At 37.5% G+C, this 18911-nt stretch overlaps 1 protein-coding gene across 1 annotated transcript in view; it reads right to left on the bottom strand.

The window, feature by feature from the left end:
* The window catches only part of Diaph3 (diaphanous related formin 3), a 449417-nt gene that overhangs the window by 291156 nt on the left and 139350 nt on the right, over window positions 1-18911 (bottom strand). The window contains exons 10-13 of the mRNA XM_028758331.1: window positions 6479-6589; window positions 6083-6201; window positions 5250-5366; window positions 1743-1861 (exon numbers count right to left, since the gene is read on the bottom strand). Coding sequence (XP_028614164.1) covers window positions 1743-1861; window positions 5250-5366; window positions 6083-6201; window positions 6479-6589 — 466 coding nt within the window. The remainder of the gene's footprint in view (window positions 1-1742; window positions 1862-5249; window positions 5367-6082; window positions 6202-6478; window positions 6590-18911) is intronic.

Raw genomic sequence — 18911 nt, forward strand, 5'->3', positions numbered from 1 at the left:
GGGGGGGGGTCCGATTCCTATATAATGTCCCTTTATTCTTACTATAACATGCCAACATGTATTAGCTCACCTCCTGAACCTCAGCAACTTTAATTTTTAATCTACAAAGAAAGCAAACACTTTGGTTCTATATGTCACCAAGTCTTGAGGAGTTCTTACTTCCTGATCATCTCCTCCAATCTCCTTGCACAAAGGCCTGACAGGTTTTAAAAGCCTTTTTCAATTGCTGAATATTTTTCATTGGGCTGTACTAACATTTAGTAAATGCTGCTATTTAGAAAGATAATCTGTGGAATAATTTATAAATGAAGTTTTGGAAGAGCTATAGCTTTAAGATCCATGAATGATGCAGCACTGTTAGTAGAGCTTGGTTGTCTATGCTAAGTCTGTATCGGCCAGCACTGATCATTAGGAACACTGCAGTTTGCTGAGCCATGCACAACCTCCAAGTATTGACATCGCTCTGTATACAATATTGAAAGAATCACATAGGTTAATACCCTCAATGACCTTGGAAGAAAGGAAATTATTTAGTATTGAGTACTATCAAACTAACAGTTCATACAAGCATTCAAAATTCAAATTCTCACTTAAATGTTCTAGATCTTTGTATTTGCAAGAATTTCTGTTGATCATTTTCTCTGAAATACATCTTTATTTCATTTTGTCTCTTAATAAGTGAGCACTGGGATCTAGAGGGGGTGGCTCTGGAGTCATGAGCACTCGCAAAGGACTCAAATTGGGAAGTAAATGAGTGTGTGGTGTATGCATCAGAGTTTATGTATATAAATCCACTTTCGTATAACCCTAGTTGCAGTTCCAGTGACCATTTCTTTCCTCTGCAAGCTCCAGGCAAGCATGAAGTACACAAATATACATTTGGACAAAACTTTTATACATGAAATAAAATTAAATAAATCCTAAAAGTGGGCTGCATCCTTGAAGTCAGCACAGGGAGTTTAGTTTGAATGACAGAAAGAGAGCTGGGGAGATCCTTAGTGTCTCGGAGCAGCTGCTATGCAAGCATCACACAAGAGTTTGGGTCCTAGAACCCAGATAAAAGCTTCCCATACATGTACGTAACCCCAACAGGGAGGAGAATAAAGACACAGAAGATTATCAAAGCTTGGTGACTGCAACCTGGCCACAAAATGCAAGTTCAAGTTTCAGCAAGAACCTCTGTGCATTTATCCCTATCCATACCAGTGCATACACAATACACTAACTCACAAACATACATACTACATCAACACAGAAATGATCAAAAGAAAGTAAAAAAAAAGCCAGTTCTGCTTATAATGCAAATAATGTCTGTTTTCTCAATGTACTCTGAAATGCACATATCCCACTGTATAGCACAGAATTTTAAAAGGGCATACATGCATACATATGAATGAATATTTAATAAATTAATATTAGTCAAAAATTCTCAAATTCCTTATTCCAGTGTACTGAAAGAAAAGTATACAATGACTATCACTAGGGTTTGGTGCCAATATAGTCATATCAGGAGTCACCTGTTTTACAAACCATTGTTTGGAATCATCAGTTCTAGATACCAACACACAAAGGTTGGTATGAAGTTGTTATGAATATAGCTTTGATATTTAAGACTTCATGATAGAAGATCAAGAGTTCTCAGGACATCTCCAGTCAAATGAAGAAAACCATGGGTTATCTTAGAGCTAACCCATGGGACTAAACTCAATGTAGCTCTACTTAAATAACAAAGAAATACTCACCTACAAACTGACTTAAGTCCAAATCTAGTCTTTTTCTGTATGTGAAGTCAGGGTCCATTCCATCTCTATGCAATACAATCTGTGACACACACTCATCAATTAATTTGAAGTATTGCTGTCTAAAACCAAAGGGAGCAAATATATACTCAATAAATACACTCAATAAAAGAGCAGAATATTACATCAAAAGAATATACTTGATGTAAGTCTGACTTCAAATTTAAAATTATACTCAGCATAATGCAAGTGGTGGTATAACACAGCATGGGAAACTCATCTATCTGATAACATGATGACATATTTTAATGACATGTCAGGAAGTACACTGTAAACTGAGGGTAATTTTCTTATAAACATCAGACATTTATTTCATTGATTTTCATTAAAAAGGGATACTATCAAGAAGTAAGAGGTACTTGAAGGTACTAAGGGTGCTCAGAGCACAGCTACTGAATGGCTACCAGGAATTCATCTTATTAGTATAAGCCTATCAAATGTCTTCTCTAAGAATTTCTACTGGAGCTTCTTTTTGTTTGTTTGTTTGTTTGTTTGTTTTTTGTTTTGTTTTTTAGTTTTTTCGAGACAGGGTTTCTCTGTGTAGCCTGGCTGTCCTGGAACTCACTCTGTAGACCAGGCTAGCCTCGAACTCTCAAACTTAGAAATCCACCTGCCTCTGCCTCCCAAATGCTGGGATTAAAGGCGTGCGCCACAACCACCCGGCCTGGAGCTTCTTAATATCATGTTGTAGAAAGAAATTCAGAATTGATAACTCTAAAGGATATGAAACCAAATTAATATATCTTAGTCAAGGAAGACTGGAAAATTTAATATAATATCAATGTACAAAGATCAAAGTTTAGGTAAAAGCTTATGGATGTGCTATTGATATAATTCAATCCATTTGGGAATCAGAGGAAGAGACTCAAAGCCAAACAATAGACAGAGCAGGAGAATGTACTGGAAGAGGGGGCTGTAGGGGGTGGGGGGAAGAGTAGAGATTGAAGGATCTGGAGGGGTCAAGAATACCACAAGAAGACCTACAGGTTCAACTAACCTAGGCCCATGGGAGCTCACAGAGACTGGGCCACCAACCAAATAGCATACAGGGGCTGGACCTAAGCCCCCTGAACAGATATACCAGATGTGCAGCTCATTCCTCATGTAGATCCCCTAACAGTTAGAGTGGGGGCACTCTCAGACTCTGTTCTTTGTCTTTGGACCCACTTAACACATCTGTACTGCTTTATATGGTCTCAGTGGGATAGGATGCCCTTAGTCATGCTGTCGCAATGTACCAGTGTAGGTTGGTAACCATGGGCGACCTTTCCATCTCTGAGAAAAAAAGGGATGGAGGAATCAGGGAGGGCGTGTGAGGAGAGGAAAGAGAGAGGCCATGATCAAGCTGCAATGTGAATAAATGAATTAATGAAGAATAAAGCAATTCAATCTATCTGCATTTCTAACTATAGTAATATCTCCTTAACTTCAGGCAATGTGAAGAAAATACAAAAAAATAAAAATAAATAATAACTTTTATGTGCAAAGGCAATTCAAGCAGCAGGGTGGTTTATAATAAGGAACCCTACATCCCCCATCACTTGTGAATTGATTTCCTTTCTCAGTGATTTATAAGCAGCTTTTTATTTTTCTCCAAACCATATTCTTCATATGTGATGGCCCTTCTGGCCATTTCAGCTTTCTTCCCAATGAACCATGTATTAGTACTACTATCTGTGTACTAAAACCTTACACCTAATGAACCATTTATAATGCTGAATAAAATTGCTTCAGCTGAACACAATACCAATAACTCTGAATTCATGGGGGCTCAAGCATCATTTACCCACCAGAGGTTGACATAACTAGCCATGTGATGATCAAAAAACTGCATGAAAGTTCTTTATACAGATGTTTCATGCCATTTTCACATAAATTTAGAGTAGAAATACAACATTTATTAACAGGCTACCCTATTATTTTTAATTTTATTAGTTAGTGCATTCAGGCAGCACTTACTGCTGCTTAAATATTTAGTCTCCTTTTTTTTAAACAAAGTTCCAAAAAATGGCACGTTAAACAACAAAACAAGTTGCAGGTCAAGTTGAGAATATTTGGAGGAATTACAATTTCAATAAAAACTTGAAGCGTGAAGTACACCAACTATAAAGAATGTAAAGTTTCATTTCGATTTTTCTTCTAGGTTGTAAGGTGTAGCCAATAACATTGAGTTAAACCCTCTGATATCACCCATGAGTATGCAACCTAAATAAGGTTGTCCTATAAATCCTATATGAACTACCTATGAGAAGACTAACTATCCCCCATAATCTACAAATGAAATTTCTACAAAGCTAGATTGGTAACATAATGATTTTATACTTAAAGACTTAACTGTGGAAATTCTTAACGGATAAAAGTAGAAACTGATATGAAGACCATTTACTGGGCATAAGCTGTATATAAAGAATTCAACTCCAACATTCCTCACATAACATATTTAATCATTATAGTACAGTCTTTTGGGTACTTACTCATGTCTACACAGAACCACATTATGTTCTATGTGAAGTAAACAAAGAACAATTTGCCAAACTCAGACAGCCAAGATAAAATCAAGGTTGAAAAGGTGTTTATATAATTTCAGTGATAGATTAAAAACATTAAACATGCAAATATTAATAACAATTTAATTGTTATTAATCAAACAATTTAAACGGTACTAAAAACAATTGTTAATACTCTATGACTTATAAAATCCAATCTACCAATAGCATTCCTGGTGATTAAGAAACAACCACAAAATATTACACATGATAATAAATTAATAAGCTGTCAGTGGTTCCAACTTTTTCATTTACTATAGATTGTAATTACATAATTCCTCCCCTTTCCTCTGTCCAAACTCTCAGATATAGCCCCTTTCTCTCTAAAATACATAGCCTTTCTTTAATTGATTTCATATGAATGTAAGTATAAATATATGTGTACACACAGACACACATAGAGACAGACATATATACAGACCCATAAGCAGACTTCTAAATATAACCTGACCAGTCTGCATGCTACCCACATGTAACCCAGTGAATCTACAAAACACTCCCACACCTAAGGTTCAAGGATCATTGTGGAAGATGAGGCTGGATGAGTGGAAGAGCCAGTGGATCAGGGAGATTGCTGGGAGACTGTGTGTCTTAGGAACATCAGAATTTATACCCATCTCACCAACATGACTGCCACAATGTGACCAAGAAAGAACAATAAACATGGCTTCAACTTTCATCCACAAAAGAGGATACAACTGTGAAATTTCTGGAATTTAAAAAGGCAACAGTAACTGCACTGTAGTCACAGCTAAGTAAATTCATGCCTGAAAGAAACAACGTAGTCTGTAGACCACTATCATGCAAAAAAAGAAAAATAATTTGCTTATGTGAATAATGTATTAGTTGAACATCACAAATACTAGTTTTATCAGTTAAACATTAGAATATAGCTTCCCCTTACCTTATAAAACGGTCATTTCGAATGAGCAGAAGATGCTGAAGAATAGAAACAAAATGTCTCTCTGCTCTAGTTTCCTTAACTGTGTCCCATACCATACTGTACACATCAGATGCTTCAGTGAGCTGATTAAGGACCATACGAATGTATTCAAACCCTACACCAAACAGCTAATATAACACAATGTATGCTTTAGGAAGGCTTGGAAGACTTGTGTGCAAACAACTGTCTAGTAACGATTGTTTTTAAAGAGCTTTCTAGGAATTAAGTGTAGAGAACCCAGAGATGGCAAGTTGACATGAAACTTTCACCCTTCACAATCAACTGTGCTAGAAAATACAGTGGGCACACAGTCAATAGCTTGTTGGAAACACCCACTAAGTTCTAAGGATGTCCTGAGCAACAAAGCAAGTGCATCAGTGAGTAGCCATATTACAAAATAGGATTCTGGTGTGTCTCATAAACAGCCCTGACAGTTGCACACCCATCAACTTCCATGAGCCCTCCAAGGTATTGCATCCATTGTAGAGAAAGGAGCGTTCAATAGGTGGAGGTTATCTCAAATCCAATACTACAAAGAAAATAGGCAACAACCATATGGACAACAGATCGTTCACATAATGTAACAATCCAGTCTAAGGGCAGCCTTCCTTTCCACAAATACACAGACAAAACAACAAACTTAAGCTACTAAATGTGAGACTTTTATACTACATACACATTTGATTTCATGTTTCTATAGACAAACTTAAATGTTTCGTGGGGTAAAGTTCATTACTATGGATGAAAGAGTCAATTTACATCTCTTCTGACTGGGACTCAGTGCAAAAGGATATTCAAGTTCAGCTCTAATGTCTTCAAGGCGATGGGAGAACTCACTCAAATCTTCTTCTTTGTGCTCATCAAATACTTTAAGTTGTATATCCAGGCCATCATTCTTAATCCCCTTTAAGTTCTATAGAAATTAGATAAAAATTATGATGGATTATGCTTTCAGTATGGGTAAATTGTCAATAACATAAACAATAAACCAGTCATTCAAGCCTGACTTGCAGAATTCAAACACTTAAAGTGTTAATACTTAAATCTTACCATCTATATTTCAAAACTAGATTTTTATACTCAAGTCTTTTCCCGCAGATAAATTATTCTTGAGAGTAATTTATCTAAATTTCCCTCACTCAAGTACACTTCTAATTTAAATATTAATGAGGAGACTGCAGGGCACTTACTGGCAATATCTCTTTCAATCCACAACGCATAAATTCATTTCTGAGGTGAAGCCTGAAGTCCAAATCATCAGGAGATGTAACAAGGGCATTGATGAGCTGCATACACGCTACCTACAACAGATTACACGGGAGACACAGCAAGCGTTTACAGCATTGAAAACAAAAGGAGCAAAAGGAAGGAAATCAAGCTTCAGTCCAACAATTATCAAATATCTCTCACAGGAAAGTCTAATTAGATAGATAGATAGATAGATAGATAGATAGATAGATAGATAGATAGATAGATAGATAGATAGATAAATTATATACATAAATATGCATACACATATAAGATAAAAACTTATAGTTTCAAATAAATTCTCATTGATTTGCAGGATGATATCCAGAAAACCATTTTCTTTTCACAGAAACTTCATGTATAACTGAAATTCTTGCCTAATACTATTCTAAATACATACAATACAAATAGAAAATATAGTAAATAAAAGTTGTAAGCATGTGAATAAGAAGAAAAATGGAATAGTACAATAATTTTCCATTCCTCTAAAGAAGCCAAATTCCCAAAATCCTCAAGTTCAACAAGATCCTAAATATGGCTGATAAGGCTACTATAAAAATAAATAAAATAAACTGGGTATACGGTGGGGAACACCTTTAATCTGAAAACCCTGAAGGCAGAAGCAAGGGGAACTCTGTCAATTCTAGGCCAGAGTGGTCTACAAAGCAACTTCCAGGACAGCCAGGGCTATTACACAGAGAAACAAACAAATAAACAAACAAAAACAAATAAACAAACAAATGATGGGTAGGTGGGTAGATAGGTAGGTAGGTGGGTGGGTGGGTGGGTGGGTGGGAGGATGGATAGATGGATAGATATATAGATAGATGCATAGATACATAGGTATATAGATAATAGATAGGAATAATTAAATAAGGTGAAAAAAAAAAACTAACTGGCATTGCCTAAGTAAGGATTGTCAGGTAATCACTCTTATACTTTGAAAATTCAAACTGAATGCACATTGTATTTACGAACAATGTAAATTATATGGTTACCACACTCTTGTTATAGAGGAAAAGTAATCATTTTTTTTCACTGTTAAGTAAAGCATTTATACTTTTATATTCTTGACTTTTTAATCCCAGTATAAAAGACACCTTTTTCCATCATCACAAATTCATATTTTAAAAGGAAAAAAACGCTTTTCTTTAGGGAAGCAATGTATTTTTGATGTTGTGGGTAGTGTTACACTAGCATATCTAAATTCTACCTCAAATCCAGCAAGAACTACTTGACTACCTATCAACAGCAGACAGACAGACAGACAGACAGACAAAGAGACAGAGACAGAGACAGAGTGAGAGAGAGGGAGAGGGAACAAAACAGAAAAGCTTTACTATACTAATCCCATGTATAAACATACTTATATAGCTTTAATGATTCTTTTTCTCATCTAGGCTGACAATGATTGCTCCAAGAGGCAAAGACTCCCTTAAAAAACTACAATAGCAGACATGAGAAGACCTCTTTTGAGTAGGCCAGAACTGTCAAGGAACTCCTAAAACATGCAGCCTACTGATATTGCCCTTGGTTGCCCCCTACAAGTGCTGAAGACACCATGCAGTTGAGAAGCAGGTCCCAGAGACGCCTGAGATGGAACTGACTTGAACATCCCCTCCCTGAGGACTAGGCACCATACAAACTTCCAAAGGACAGAGGCAGCCAGCAATTCCACGCAGCTATGCTTCCTATAAACCATATAAATGACGTAAATGGTACTGGAACCCGAATTGTGCAGTAGTGGCATGCAACTGTTGATGACAACAAGCGGATCTCTAATTGGAATTAAGACGTACTCAATAAGATGGAAACCATGCCTGTTACCAAAAAGCTATCCAAATAGTCAGTGCTAGTGAAGTAACAGCCATTGGAGAAGAATCTAGAGCCACTAGTTTACTAAAGCAAACTAATCCCTAACAACAATCTAAACATCAGTCCTTATGTCTACAGGTAAATGTCATCTTCACCCTTCATCAGGTAAAATTCTCTTTGCAACAGATGGAGACCACTACCATAAACACACACAAAAATTCACAACTACTAAAAATAAAAAGTTGTAGAGCCCAGCACCAACGGATATACCTAAAACTCACTCTCATACCTAAGGCACAGGAAATGAAGCAGAAAAAGGGACGATGGAACAACTGTAAGAGCCAGGAGCTCAGGGAGCTTCTTCTGAGAGCACCTCAGAATGTCCCAAGCTAATGTCTCACCAATAAGAATGTCCAAATGTGAGCAATAGAGGACAGTAATAATGGAGATGCCAAAATAAATAGTAAAAAGCTGACTAGGACACAACACAGTTCAAAGAACCATAGGCAAGAAAGGAAAGCTTGGAGAACAGGAAGTGGCCTTCCCGACAGAAAAACACATGAATTAATTGGTTGTCCAGTACCAAATTGTCAGCCCTGAAAACATACACACGAGCAACATTATACAAACTGAACAGATTATAATTAAAAACACAATTATATATACATATATTCATGGAATAAAAATTAGTAAAAAAAAAAAAGAGGTTACAAATTTGAAAGAGAGCAAAGACTGGTATATGAGGGAGTAAGAAGGAACGAGGGAATATGTTATAATTATAATCACGAAAATAAAAGAGAAAAGGAAGAGTTTCTCTGTGGAGAAGTATCCTTTGTTGTTGATAATGTTATTTTTCCACGTCTACATTCTACCCCAGGTCTAGCAACAACGACTGGACTACTGATCAATATGTCTGACCTCACGCTGTTCCCTAAATTGTCTTTTCTCCATCCCTTAAGGCAAGGTTTATGTGAATTTAAAATGCTGGTTTTGGATTAAGACACCAACAGGGGTCTCAGTTCCTGCTGGTTGAAAAACATAGTAGTAACTTTTATATTTGATATCTAAACACTAAAATCTGACCAGCATGGTTCGACTGTCAAAACTTAATTTTTTTTAAAGTGGAGATGGGAAATATAGCAGAAAAGTAGAAAAATGAGAAAAAACACAGTCTTAAAAAAAAAACATTAAACAGTCAACCTTTTCAGTACATATTCACTCAGCTGTGACCAGTTCATGTCAAAAAGTCAAGTTTAAATGTTTTTTTTTCTACTCCCTTGCCTTTCCATACTTGGTACATACACTTTCCTTCTAAGAAATGGAATGTAATTTTCAAGACTTTAAACTAAGAGGGAGTAAGGGGAGAGAAGACAGAGGAGAAAGAGGATGATTTTTGTTAAATTTTCTATACTTGTCTATATTCAGGGAAGCTACCTCAGTCTCATTTACCAAGGTTGTAGAAAAATGAAAACTATAAGAAAATACCAAAAATAAAATTAGTAGAAAATAGTGTCTAAGCAGGACACAGAGAAGTTAATAGTAATATGAAATTAAAAAGTGCAAAGGCATAGAATGACCAAAATCATTTCTGAGAAGGATTTACAAAGATAACTTGCCTGAGAAGGAAAATTTGACAGTTAAGTTTTATGTTAAATCTATAAAATTTTTTCCCAATTCTAATAATTGTTTCATGGCTTCCAATTGCACTTCAGTTCATCTAAATGACTCATTATCTCTGTAAATATAAATCTATACCAAATTATACTGATTTGTGTTAAAGAAGAACAATTCAATAACCGAAGGAAAGACCAAAGAGTTCCTTCAGGATACAGAATTCTGGCATAGCAACTACACAAAAATATATTACTATAACACAACATAACTGGTTAGCTGTGGGTACTGGACCAGAATCTATACTGTGGTGATTTGAAAGAGTATGTCCACAAGAGTCTCCTATGTTTGAATGCTTGATCATTGAATTGTTTAGGAAGGATTAGGAGGTGTAGCCTTGATGATGGAGAGGAACTGTGTTACTGAGACTGAGATGTGGGTTTTCAAAAGTCTCCCTGCTCTCTGTTTGCTGCCTGCAGATCAGGATGTAACATTCTCAGCTACTACTCAAATGCTAGGCATGCTTGCCACCATACATCCTAGCCTTGAGGATTACGGACAACCCTCCTGAAACTGGAAGCCAGCCCCCAATTAAATGTTAAGTGAGGGACAGAAACTGAAGGAGGGGCCGTCTCAAGACCACTCCACCTGAGTATCTATCCCATGTGCAATCACTAAAGGTAGATGCTGATGTGGAAGTCAGGAAGTGCATGCTGATAAGAGCCTGATATGGATATCTCCTCAGAAGTCTTCAAGAGTCTGACATACTCAGAGGCAGATGCTCACAACTAGCCATTGTACTGATCATGGGGTTTTCAATAGAGGAGTTAGAGTGAAGACTGAAGGAGAGCTGAAAGGATTTGCGGCACCATGAGGAGAGCAACAATACCAACCAACCACAGCTCCCAGGATCTAAACCATCAGCCTGGGAGCACTTAGGGAGGGATCCAGGACTTCAGTGGAGGGATCCATGGCTTCAGCTGTATATGTAAGAGTAGAGGGCCCTGCTGGGCATAGGTGGAAGAAGAGATCCTTGACCTCATGAAGGCTGGACGCCCCAGGGGGTGGGAATTTGAGGGTGGGGAGATGGGAGTGGGGGGGTAGGTAGGGGTTACATCCACAGAGAAGGAGGAGGAGGGATGAGGGGATAGGGGATTCCTGGGTGGGTGGGGGAGGGGGTAAGGGGACAACATATGAAATGTAAATAAAACATCCAATAAAAAAAATGGGGAAAAAAAGTTACAAAGATAAAACCACACTATGCAATAAGGCAACAGCCTACTATATGGGAAGAATAGGAGCTAGTATTAAGTGGGAACAAACTCGACTTAATAGAGACACCAATTCATGAGTCAAGAGGAAGATCTTTTAACTACATTAAAAGCTAGTGATCAAATTACTCAAGTCACTCACCTTAATTAAGGATCCTAACAGAAATTCAATTGATAAAATGCAATCTTCATAAAGATTGATTTACAAATGTCAAAAGATGTAAAATATGAACCCCATCAACTTTGATTAAACTACAGAATTGTTTCAAAGGCACGACAAAACTACTTTCCACTAGAGCTTAAATGTGAGAAAACAAGTCATTTGCATGCTCCAAAAATCATTCTAATTTTAATAAAGGGTCTATCTTTATGCTTCAAACTACAGGTCTCCATATTAGTGCTTCATAGCTGCTAGCCTAACTGGTACCTATTTTGTACTAGACACTGTTCTAGACATTAGATTTAGCTACGAGAAAAGGGGCAGAAGTTGTTCATGTACTCCTGTATTAGTCAGTTAGTGTTACTGTGATGAAATTCTATCACCAAATGCAACATAGGCAAAGAAAGAATTTTTTTTGGCTTACATATTCAGAGTCACAGTCCACTGAGTGAAGCCAAGGCAAGAACTCGAACAGAGCAGGAACTTACAGGCACAAGCTGATGCAGAGTCAATGGAGGAATGGGGCATACTAGCTTGCTCAACTTACTGACTTACAGAAACCAGGACCAGCCTAAGGTAGGCAATACTACTAGAAAAAGGGTTTTCTATGCAGTAATAGTATGTGAAAAACAGTATCTCAAATGGGATCATTTGGATGAAATAGAGAAAAAAAAAAAGACTTTAGCAATGGTTTTAATCTGTATGTTGTGCAAAACAAAAGCAAAGGGGCACTAGAAAAGTGGAAAGGGATAGGGAGGCTCCTAGAATCTAGAAGAAAGGAACTATGATGAATGTGTCAAATGGAACTATAGGACAACAAAAACCTTTTCTACAAAAGGACAGAGTGACTTACTGTTCAGCTGTGAAACACCTACCTTCTCCTGTATACCATAAGCAAGCAGAAAACAAAGCATAGATTTCAAACTGGCTCCAAAATATTCTCTTCCTTACTCTGAGTGCATCATTATACATGAGAAACACTGCTCTTTAACCTTGGTTTAAGCATTCCTACTTAGTGACAATTATCTTTAATTGTTACAGAAAAGATTCAATTCTAAAGTTTCAAAACCAAATACTATAAGCTTACTTGATTATTCTCTTCCCAATTATCAAAAAACCATCTTCCATGAACAAAGGTGTCTTTAACAACAAAATTAATACCGGGAGGGTTTGGCAGGGAAGTCAAGTTCCCATTCTTGAAGTAAGTACAATGGATTTGTTCTAGTGCAGCTGCAGCACAAGGACACAACACAAGGAAGCAAGATAAACTGAACTTACACTAGCAAGACAATTCTCACTACTGTCATGAGCTAAAGGCATAACCAGAGACAACAAAATAAATACAATAGGTCAGCCAACTCAAAATTACATAATACAAAGGATGAAATCCACGAAAAACAATGTCAAGAACAAGGCAAACAGTAAAGGAAAATCATTAGAATTAGAAAGAGGTTGACAGGACAGAGGAACTGGGCCACTGCTCACGCAAAGAGGTTTCCTGACCTTGAATGTGATGGCAAGTTACTCCAAAAACAGATGCATACCACCTAAATTCCTTTGGGTACACAATTTACTACTATCTCTCACTCAGCTCAACACACAATATGAGAAAAAATAAACAATTTATGTACATTTAACCTTTGTCTTCTGAACCTTTGTGCACAAATATGCTTAAGCACAAAATTCAGGGTACATTAACACATGTGATGTCAAATTTGTCTAAGGCCACTAGAACAAAGATAACTATGCTGAAAGAATTTAGAGTAGAGTCTAATGAGAGGGAAAGTCAGCTGTCATTAGAAAGGTCAGCTCAGAGTCAACATGTTCTTTCTGGATATAAGTAGGTATTTTGGTAAATAAACCAGTGGCTAGACCATACTGTGAAAAGTGTGTGCTTTCAGGAGCTCAACCAAGATTGAAAACAAGTACCAGGAAATAATCAAATGAGAATTCAGCCATATCTGTGACTATTCACTCTCTAGGTCTGGAAAGCATAGTTTCAACTGTTATTCATCTTCTCTCCTCGACATCAGAAACCCTCTCTCAGTGCATAATCAAATGTCAAGTTAAGATGAGTAAATGATGCTTATAGATAAAGAAGTTACCTCCAGTATACAAAAAGCTTTAAAATTTTTAAATAATACATATGCATAAATTAAGAAACTAAATAAACTATGTAATGTAGATAAACCCCAAAACAGTAATGTGAATCAAAGTAAAGCTATATAATCTTATTTATATTCCCAATTGGATATTCAATAAATGATAGATATGGTTAGAGAACAAGCCAAAACTTTAAAAATGCAAATGCCCTACCCACAAATTCAGAAAAATGAATTTCAATACTCAGGGCTAGAATTTGCATGAACAGAAAGATGAAACACAAACTTACATTTTAGAAACATTTACTCCCCTTGAGACGTCATTAATTTCTGCCATGTCCTCCAGTGCATTTTGTGGAAACTACTAGTAATATATATTTTTTTATATCAAGTGGTAGATAGCTGTAAATAATGGTGCATAAGCCTCTTAAGGGTGGAATACATATGCTTCACTTTCTGCAGCTGTGATGAAATTCTAAGATCCGAGTTAATTTAGAAAAGAATAAGTAAGTAGTCCACAAGAAGATACAATCTCAGCCAGTTTACAGTACAAGTTCACTCATTCAGTATTTTAAAATGATAGAAGCAGTTAAATGAAAAGATTTAAGCATGTTTTGAGTGAGGAAGCCCAGAAACTAAAGCTACAGATTCACAACAATGAATCAAAGACACTAACTCTGTATCTCTCAGAAACATTTCCCAATCTTTCCCCTTACCCAGACTTGTTCTAACAAAACATTTCTTCCCTCATAATTCAGAAAGTTGGAACAATACGCTTTTTATTGAGTAACTAATGTAGAGGAAGTTGTCTTATATAAGCCAAAGTAGTGAGGGTTTCATTCCATTTGAACTGAATCCAGAGGACAATGAATACATTAAAGAACTCTAGAAACATCAAGAATGAAGGCAACGCAAGAAAAAAGGGTGGCATTACTTGGATCAATAGTTTATTCGCTATTGCAAGACAATTCCCCAGAGTCATTCTGAATTCTGCAGAATTTACAGTAGAGGCATTGGCATACACAAGTCTTATCGCATAATGCCTTAGAAAGCAGAAACAATATCTGCTTCCAGGTCAAAGGACAAGTAGGCCCCTGATTCAATGTCCCCCTTTGGCAATACTTACATCTCATTTGAAAAGACAACCATTCTGTAATTTCGATGGCCCTCTCTTAGAGCAAAATCTGTCACCACCACCAAAACATTTCTCCAATTTGTAAAAGGGAACTCCTTCAAAGCTCATGTAAAGCATGTTCCCACAGCCTTGGGTGTCTACCCGCACAGCTGTTTGTGTGTCTACCATCTGTGAGGTGGGGAATCACAAAGACAAAAATGATACACTGGATTCTCTTCACAGATGCTCCAAGAAGATAGGAGAACTGGGTGTTGGAAGGTGGTGTACACAGCCCCTTTCATTTAAGGCCCCAAGGGGGAGGTCTTAAGGAGAATGAAACTTTCTAAGAGCACCAGGTATGGCTTCACAACCAAATATATTAGGTGGGAAGCAAACATTAATTTGATGGCACATTATACGTAATCATAAAAGATATTGAACTATTTATGGAGCCCTCAGATAACTCTGGCTACTTTAGCTACACTGAGAATCTTCCTAGAAGGAAAGGTTATTCACCGAGTATATCACATAATCAGTTATCCTTACTATAGATAACAGCCAAGATGATAAGACTTTGTCAAAATTTAAGCTGAAGTGGCCAATGATATCACATTAACCATGGACAGTGCTCTGGTCAGCTTCAACTCTCTGTCTGGGATTAATGTAAAGAGTGTATGAGCTTTATTTCCTTCTGTGAATAGCCCTAGGCAAACCATAGGTAACATAAGCTTCACAGTACGAACTCGGGCTCATAGAGCCCATACTGTGCCTACTGCTGGGAAGCCTCTGTGGGCTGAGGAGACAATCCAAGCCCTTTCCACAGAAGCATAAAGACTAGAGGTCAGATGCCCAGCATCCAGCACCTTACAATCCCAGCTCTAAGGAGGCAGAGATCAGGAGCCCCTGAGTAACCTACCTGGTCAACAGACTAGCTGGAATGAGAGACCTATAGGTTCAGTGAAAGGCCTTGCCTTATATGAAGAGCAGAGTGTTAGATTTTGGATATAGAATATAGATACAAAGGGCATTGTCTAATCTCCACAGATGCAGCTGATCAGAGCACAGACAGTGAGGGGCACTGTCTTTCCTATGGGCATGGAGGGGCTGTGGGAAGAGACAGGAGAATTGGTAATTTATAGAGAGGCTTAGAAACTAAAATATTGATCAACTGTGGAGGACTAGGTTAGGGTCTGGGTCTCTTCTTCCTGGAACTGATTATTCAAGCAAGACAGGCTATCTGATCAAACAGGTTGTCTCAGCAAACCTTCCTCTCTGGCTTGTGGCCTAACGGCAATGGTTGAGCAAGCTGTAATTGCATAGGAATCAAGTTTTTACAACCGAGGTACGATACCGGAGACAGATTAAGAAAGATACTCTCAAAAAAACAAAAGAAGATGAAAAGAAAAGAAAAGAAAAGAAAAGAAAAGAAAAGAAAAGAAAAGAAAAGAAAGGAAAAGAAAGAAGGAAGGAAGGAAGGAAGGAAGGAAGGAAGAAAGGAAGGAAGGAAGGAAGGAAGGAAGGAAGGAAGACAGTCTATCAAACTTCAGGCCTCCATAAGTATGTACACACATGGAAACAAAGACTCACACACACATATGCCTACAAATGCTAACATACACATACACACACACACACACACACACATTACATGTATAAAAGAAAGAAGGGAGGCAACTTTCTAATTTTACTAGGAGATTTTTTCTGAGACAGGTACCCATTAAACTGCAAAACTGACTATGTCAGTCTATATTCTTAAAATTCCCAGACATAGGTTCAGAATGAAGGGATGGGGCACATCCCTGGGGTGGGGAGGGGAGTTGTCGTTCTCACCACAGTATAGAGGACATATCCACAGAAGAAAAGTCAAATATCCACCACAAAATTTGAGTCTTCCTTTGAATCCTGTCCTAAAAACCAGTCAGTCCTGATTAACAAAAAAATTTCCATAGACTCTCCAATCCTGAATATTCCTTCTTGATGCCACAGCAGAGAACAGATTTGGCTAAAGATAACAAAGATTCATGTACTAGAAAAAGAACAAGGGAAAAGAGAAACTGTGGCATGAATCAGAGACTGCTTAGTCTACACTGATCCCAGATGTCCTCAAAGAAAGATGTGGCCAACAAGAATGGCCATTCCTGTGACAGGTACTTCGGCTTTTCCAAGGGAGCTATGGCAGGTTCACCTGACCAAGCATTCCCCAGGACCAGTTTGAACCACATCAGAACTGATTTCACTACTGGGGCATTGCTGTGACCTGACATTTCTCCTCTGTTACTTACATAACCTCCCTGGGCATTCTAGAAATCCTATAAAGCACTCGGTATCATTTTCTGCATAAATGGTCCAAAATGGATTAGGCTATTTGCAGCTGAAAGCCTCTTTCTGATATATTTGAAAAGAGAAAATATTCCACATTTATTTCAAGCCTAATGTTTTTACTTTTAATCTATTTCCTAAAAATAAAACTAAGGCTTGAAAGATAATCGTTAAATCATCCTAGGCTTACAGTTGTAGTTTCTTTCCAGGCTATATCAAAAGGAGAAAAGCATACTACATTCTATCATAACCACAGTCAAAGAAACTATCTTTATTATCAGAATAAGATCTCAAATTTCCCTTTAAGACAGATATATATCAGAAAAAAAGATATTATCTTTTATTGCATATCAATAAAAGATCCTCATTATTCTTTATTAAGTCCCATTTTCTCCAATTTAGATGCAAACAATTGGTTTCTACATTATTTAGTAACAAAAAAGTTTTATTTTTGATTTGGTGATTGCTAATGTCACCCACACTAGGACATTTTAATGAATGTAAATTACACATCTACTAGAAGGAAGTGGGCACTTAGAACAAGCAGCGTTATGGGAAACATAGCTGGAGCACCCTAAGACGTGCCTGATTTGTGAAAGATTCAGAAATACACCAGAGACAAGAGTGTTTAATATTATATTACTATATATTTATATTATATTACTATAATATGCTTGATTAGAAAGAGCATACCCAGTAATATAACCCCCCAAAAAAGTAAAACTGCTTTATCTTTTTATATGAAAATATGGGTAGTTAACTGGCTTTCTGGAAGATGATACCTTCTAGTCTTAAGCTTGCCAGTTGTTAGGTACTTTATACCTTAGATTTAATAAGCAGAAGCCTCCATCATGAAGTAAAATACTTTGCCAGGCATGATGGAACACACCCTTAATCCTAGCACTACAGAGGCAAAAGCAGGCAGTTATCTCCAAGTAAAAGGCCAGCAGAGTCTGAATGGATGGATGGATGGATGGATGGATGGATGGATGGATGGATGGATGGGTGGGTGGGTGGGTGGGTGGATGGCAGGATGGGGTGGAGAGGGGGGGAGCACAAGACCCTGGGCTATAGGGAGATGGCTAAGTAGATGAAACCTTTACTGAGCAAGCATAAGGATCTGAGTTCAGAGTTCCAGAACCCACACACAGATGTACACAGTGGCACATGTATCTTTAACCCCAATGTTTCTACAAGAAGTTGGGAGTTAGAGACAGACAAATCCCTAGAAGCTCACAAGCCAGCTAGCCTGTCATAGATGTGAACAAGAAACCCTTTCTCAAACAAGGGGGTTGCGGACAGGACCTAAAGCTATTCTCTGACTTCCACAAAAGTGCTGTGATCCAGCAAGGCTTGTGCATTCAATAAGCCAGTGCTATTCGACTGAGACTAGAGTCTGGGTGCTTTGTGCAGTGATTCCCACATCCTAAGGAAAAAGAGACACACAAAGAATTATAGGAGAGATAAGAAGGGAAAGTAAGAGAGTGAATGGAAAAGAGGACAGCAGGCAGAAGAGAAGAGACAGAAGGAAGCAAAATGATGAGAAGAAGAATGGCAAGGGGTCAGGAGGGGACAAGAATCAAAACAAGTAACCCTGGCTGTGAGGTGTACAGGTCAGTACAGGATGCTGGTGGACCCCAACTTCTTATCCACTTAGCAAGATGAGACGCTGGTTCCAGAAGCTGAACACAAGCAATAGTTGTCCTTTATTCTAATCTTCAGTCCTGCATACTGACATAATTAATGAATCCAGGAACAGGGTTTCAAAGGAGTGAATGATAGCATGTCATGTGACATAACAGAAAACATTAATTAATTTTACAGTTCAAATATCATCTGATTTTTCTTGAAATATCATATATACAATTTAATTTTAACTTGACGCTTTTAAGTTTTAAGACGCTTTTCTACTCCTTTCACATTAGAAACAAATCAACATGAGCCATACTGCACAGACGCCTCTTTGTTAAAGCACCCATAGCA

The sequence above is a fragment of the Grammomys surdaster genome, unplaced genomic scaffold, assembly GCF_004785775.1.
Source record: "Grammomys surdaster isolate TR1022 unplaced genomic scaffold, NIH_TR_1.0 126189, whole genome shotgun sequence".
NCBI lineage: Eukaryota > Metazoa > Chordata > Mammalia > Rodentia > Muridae > Grammomys > Grammomys surdaster.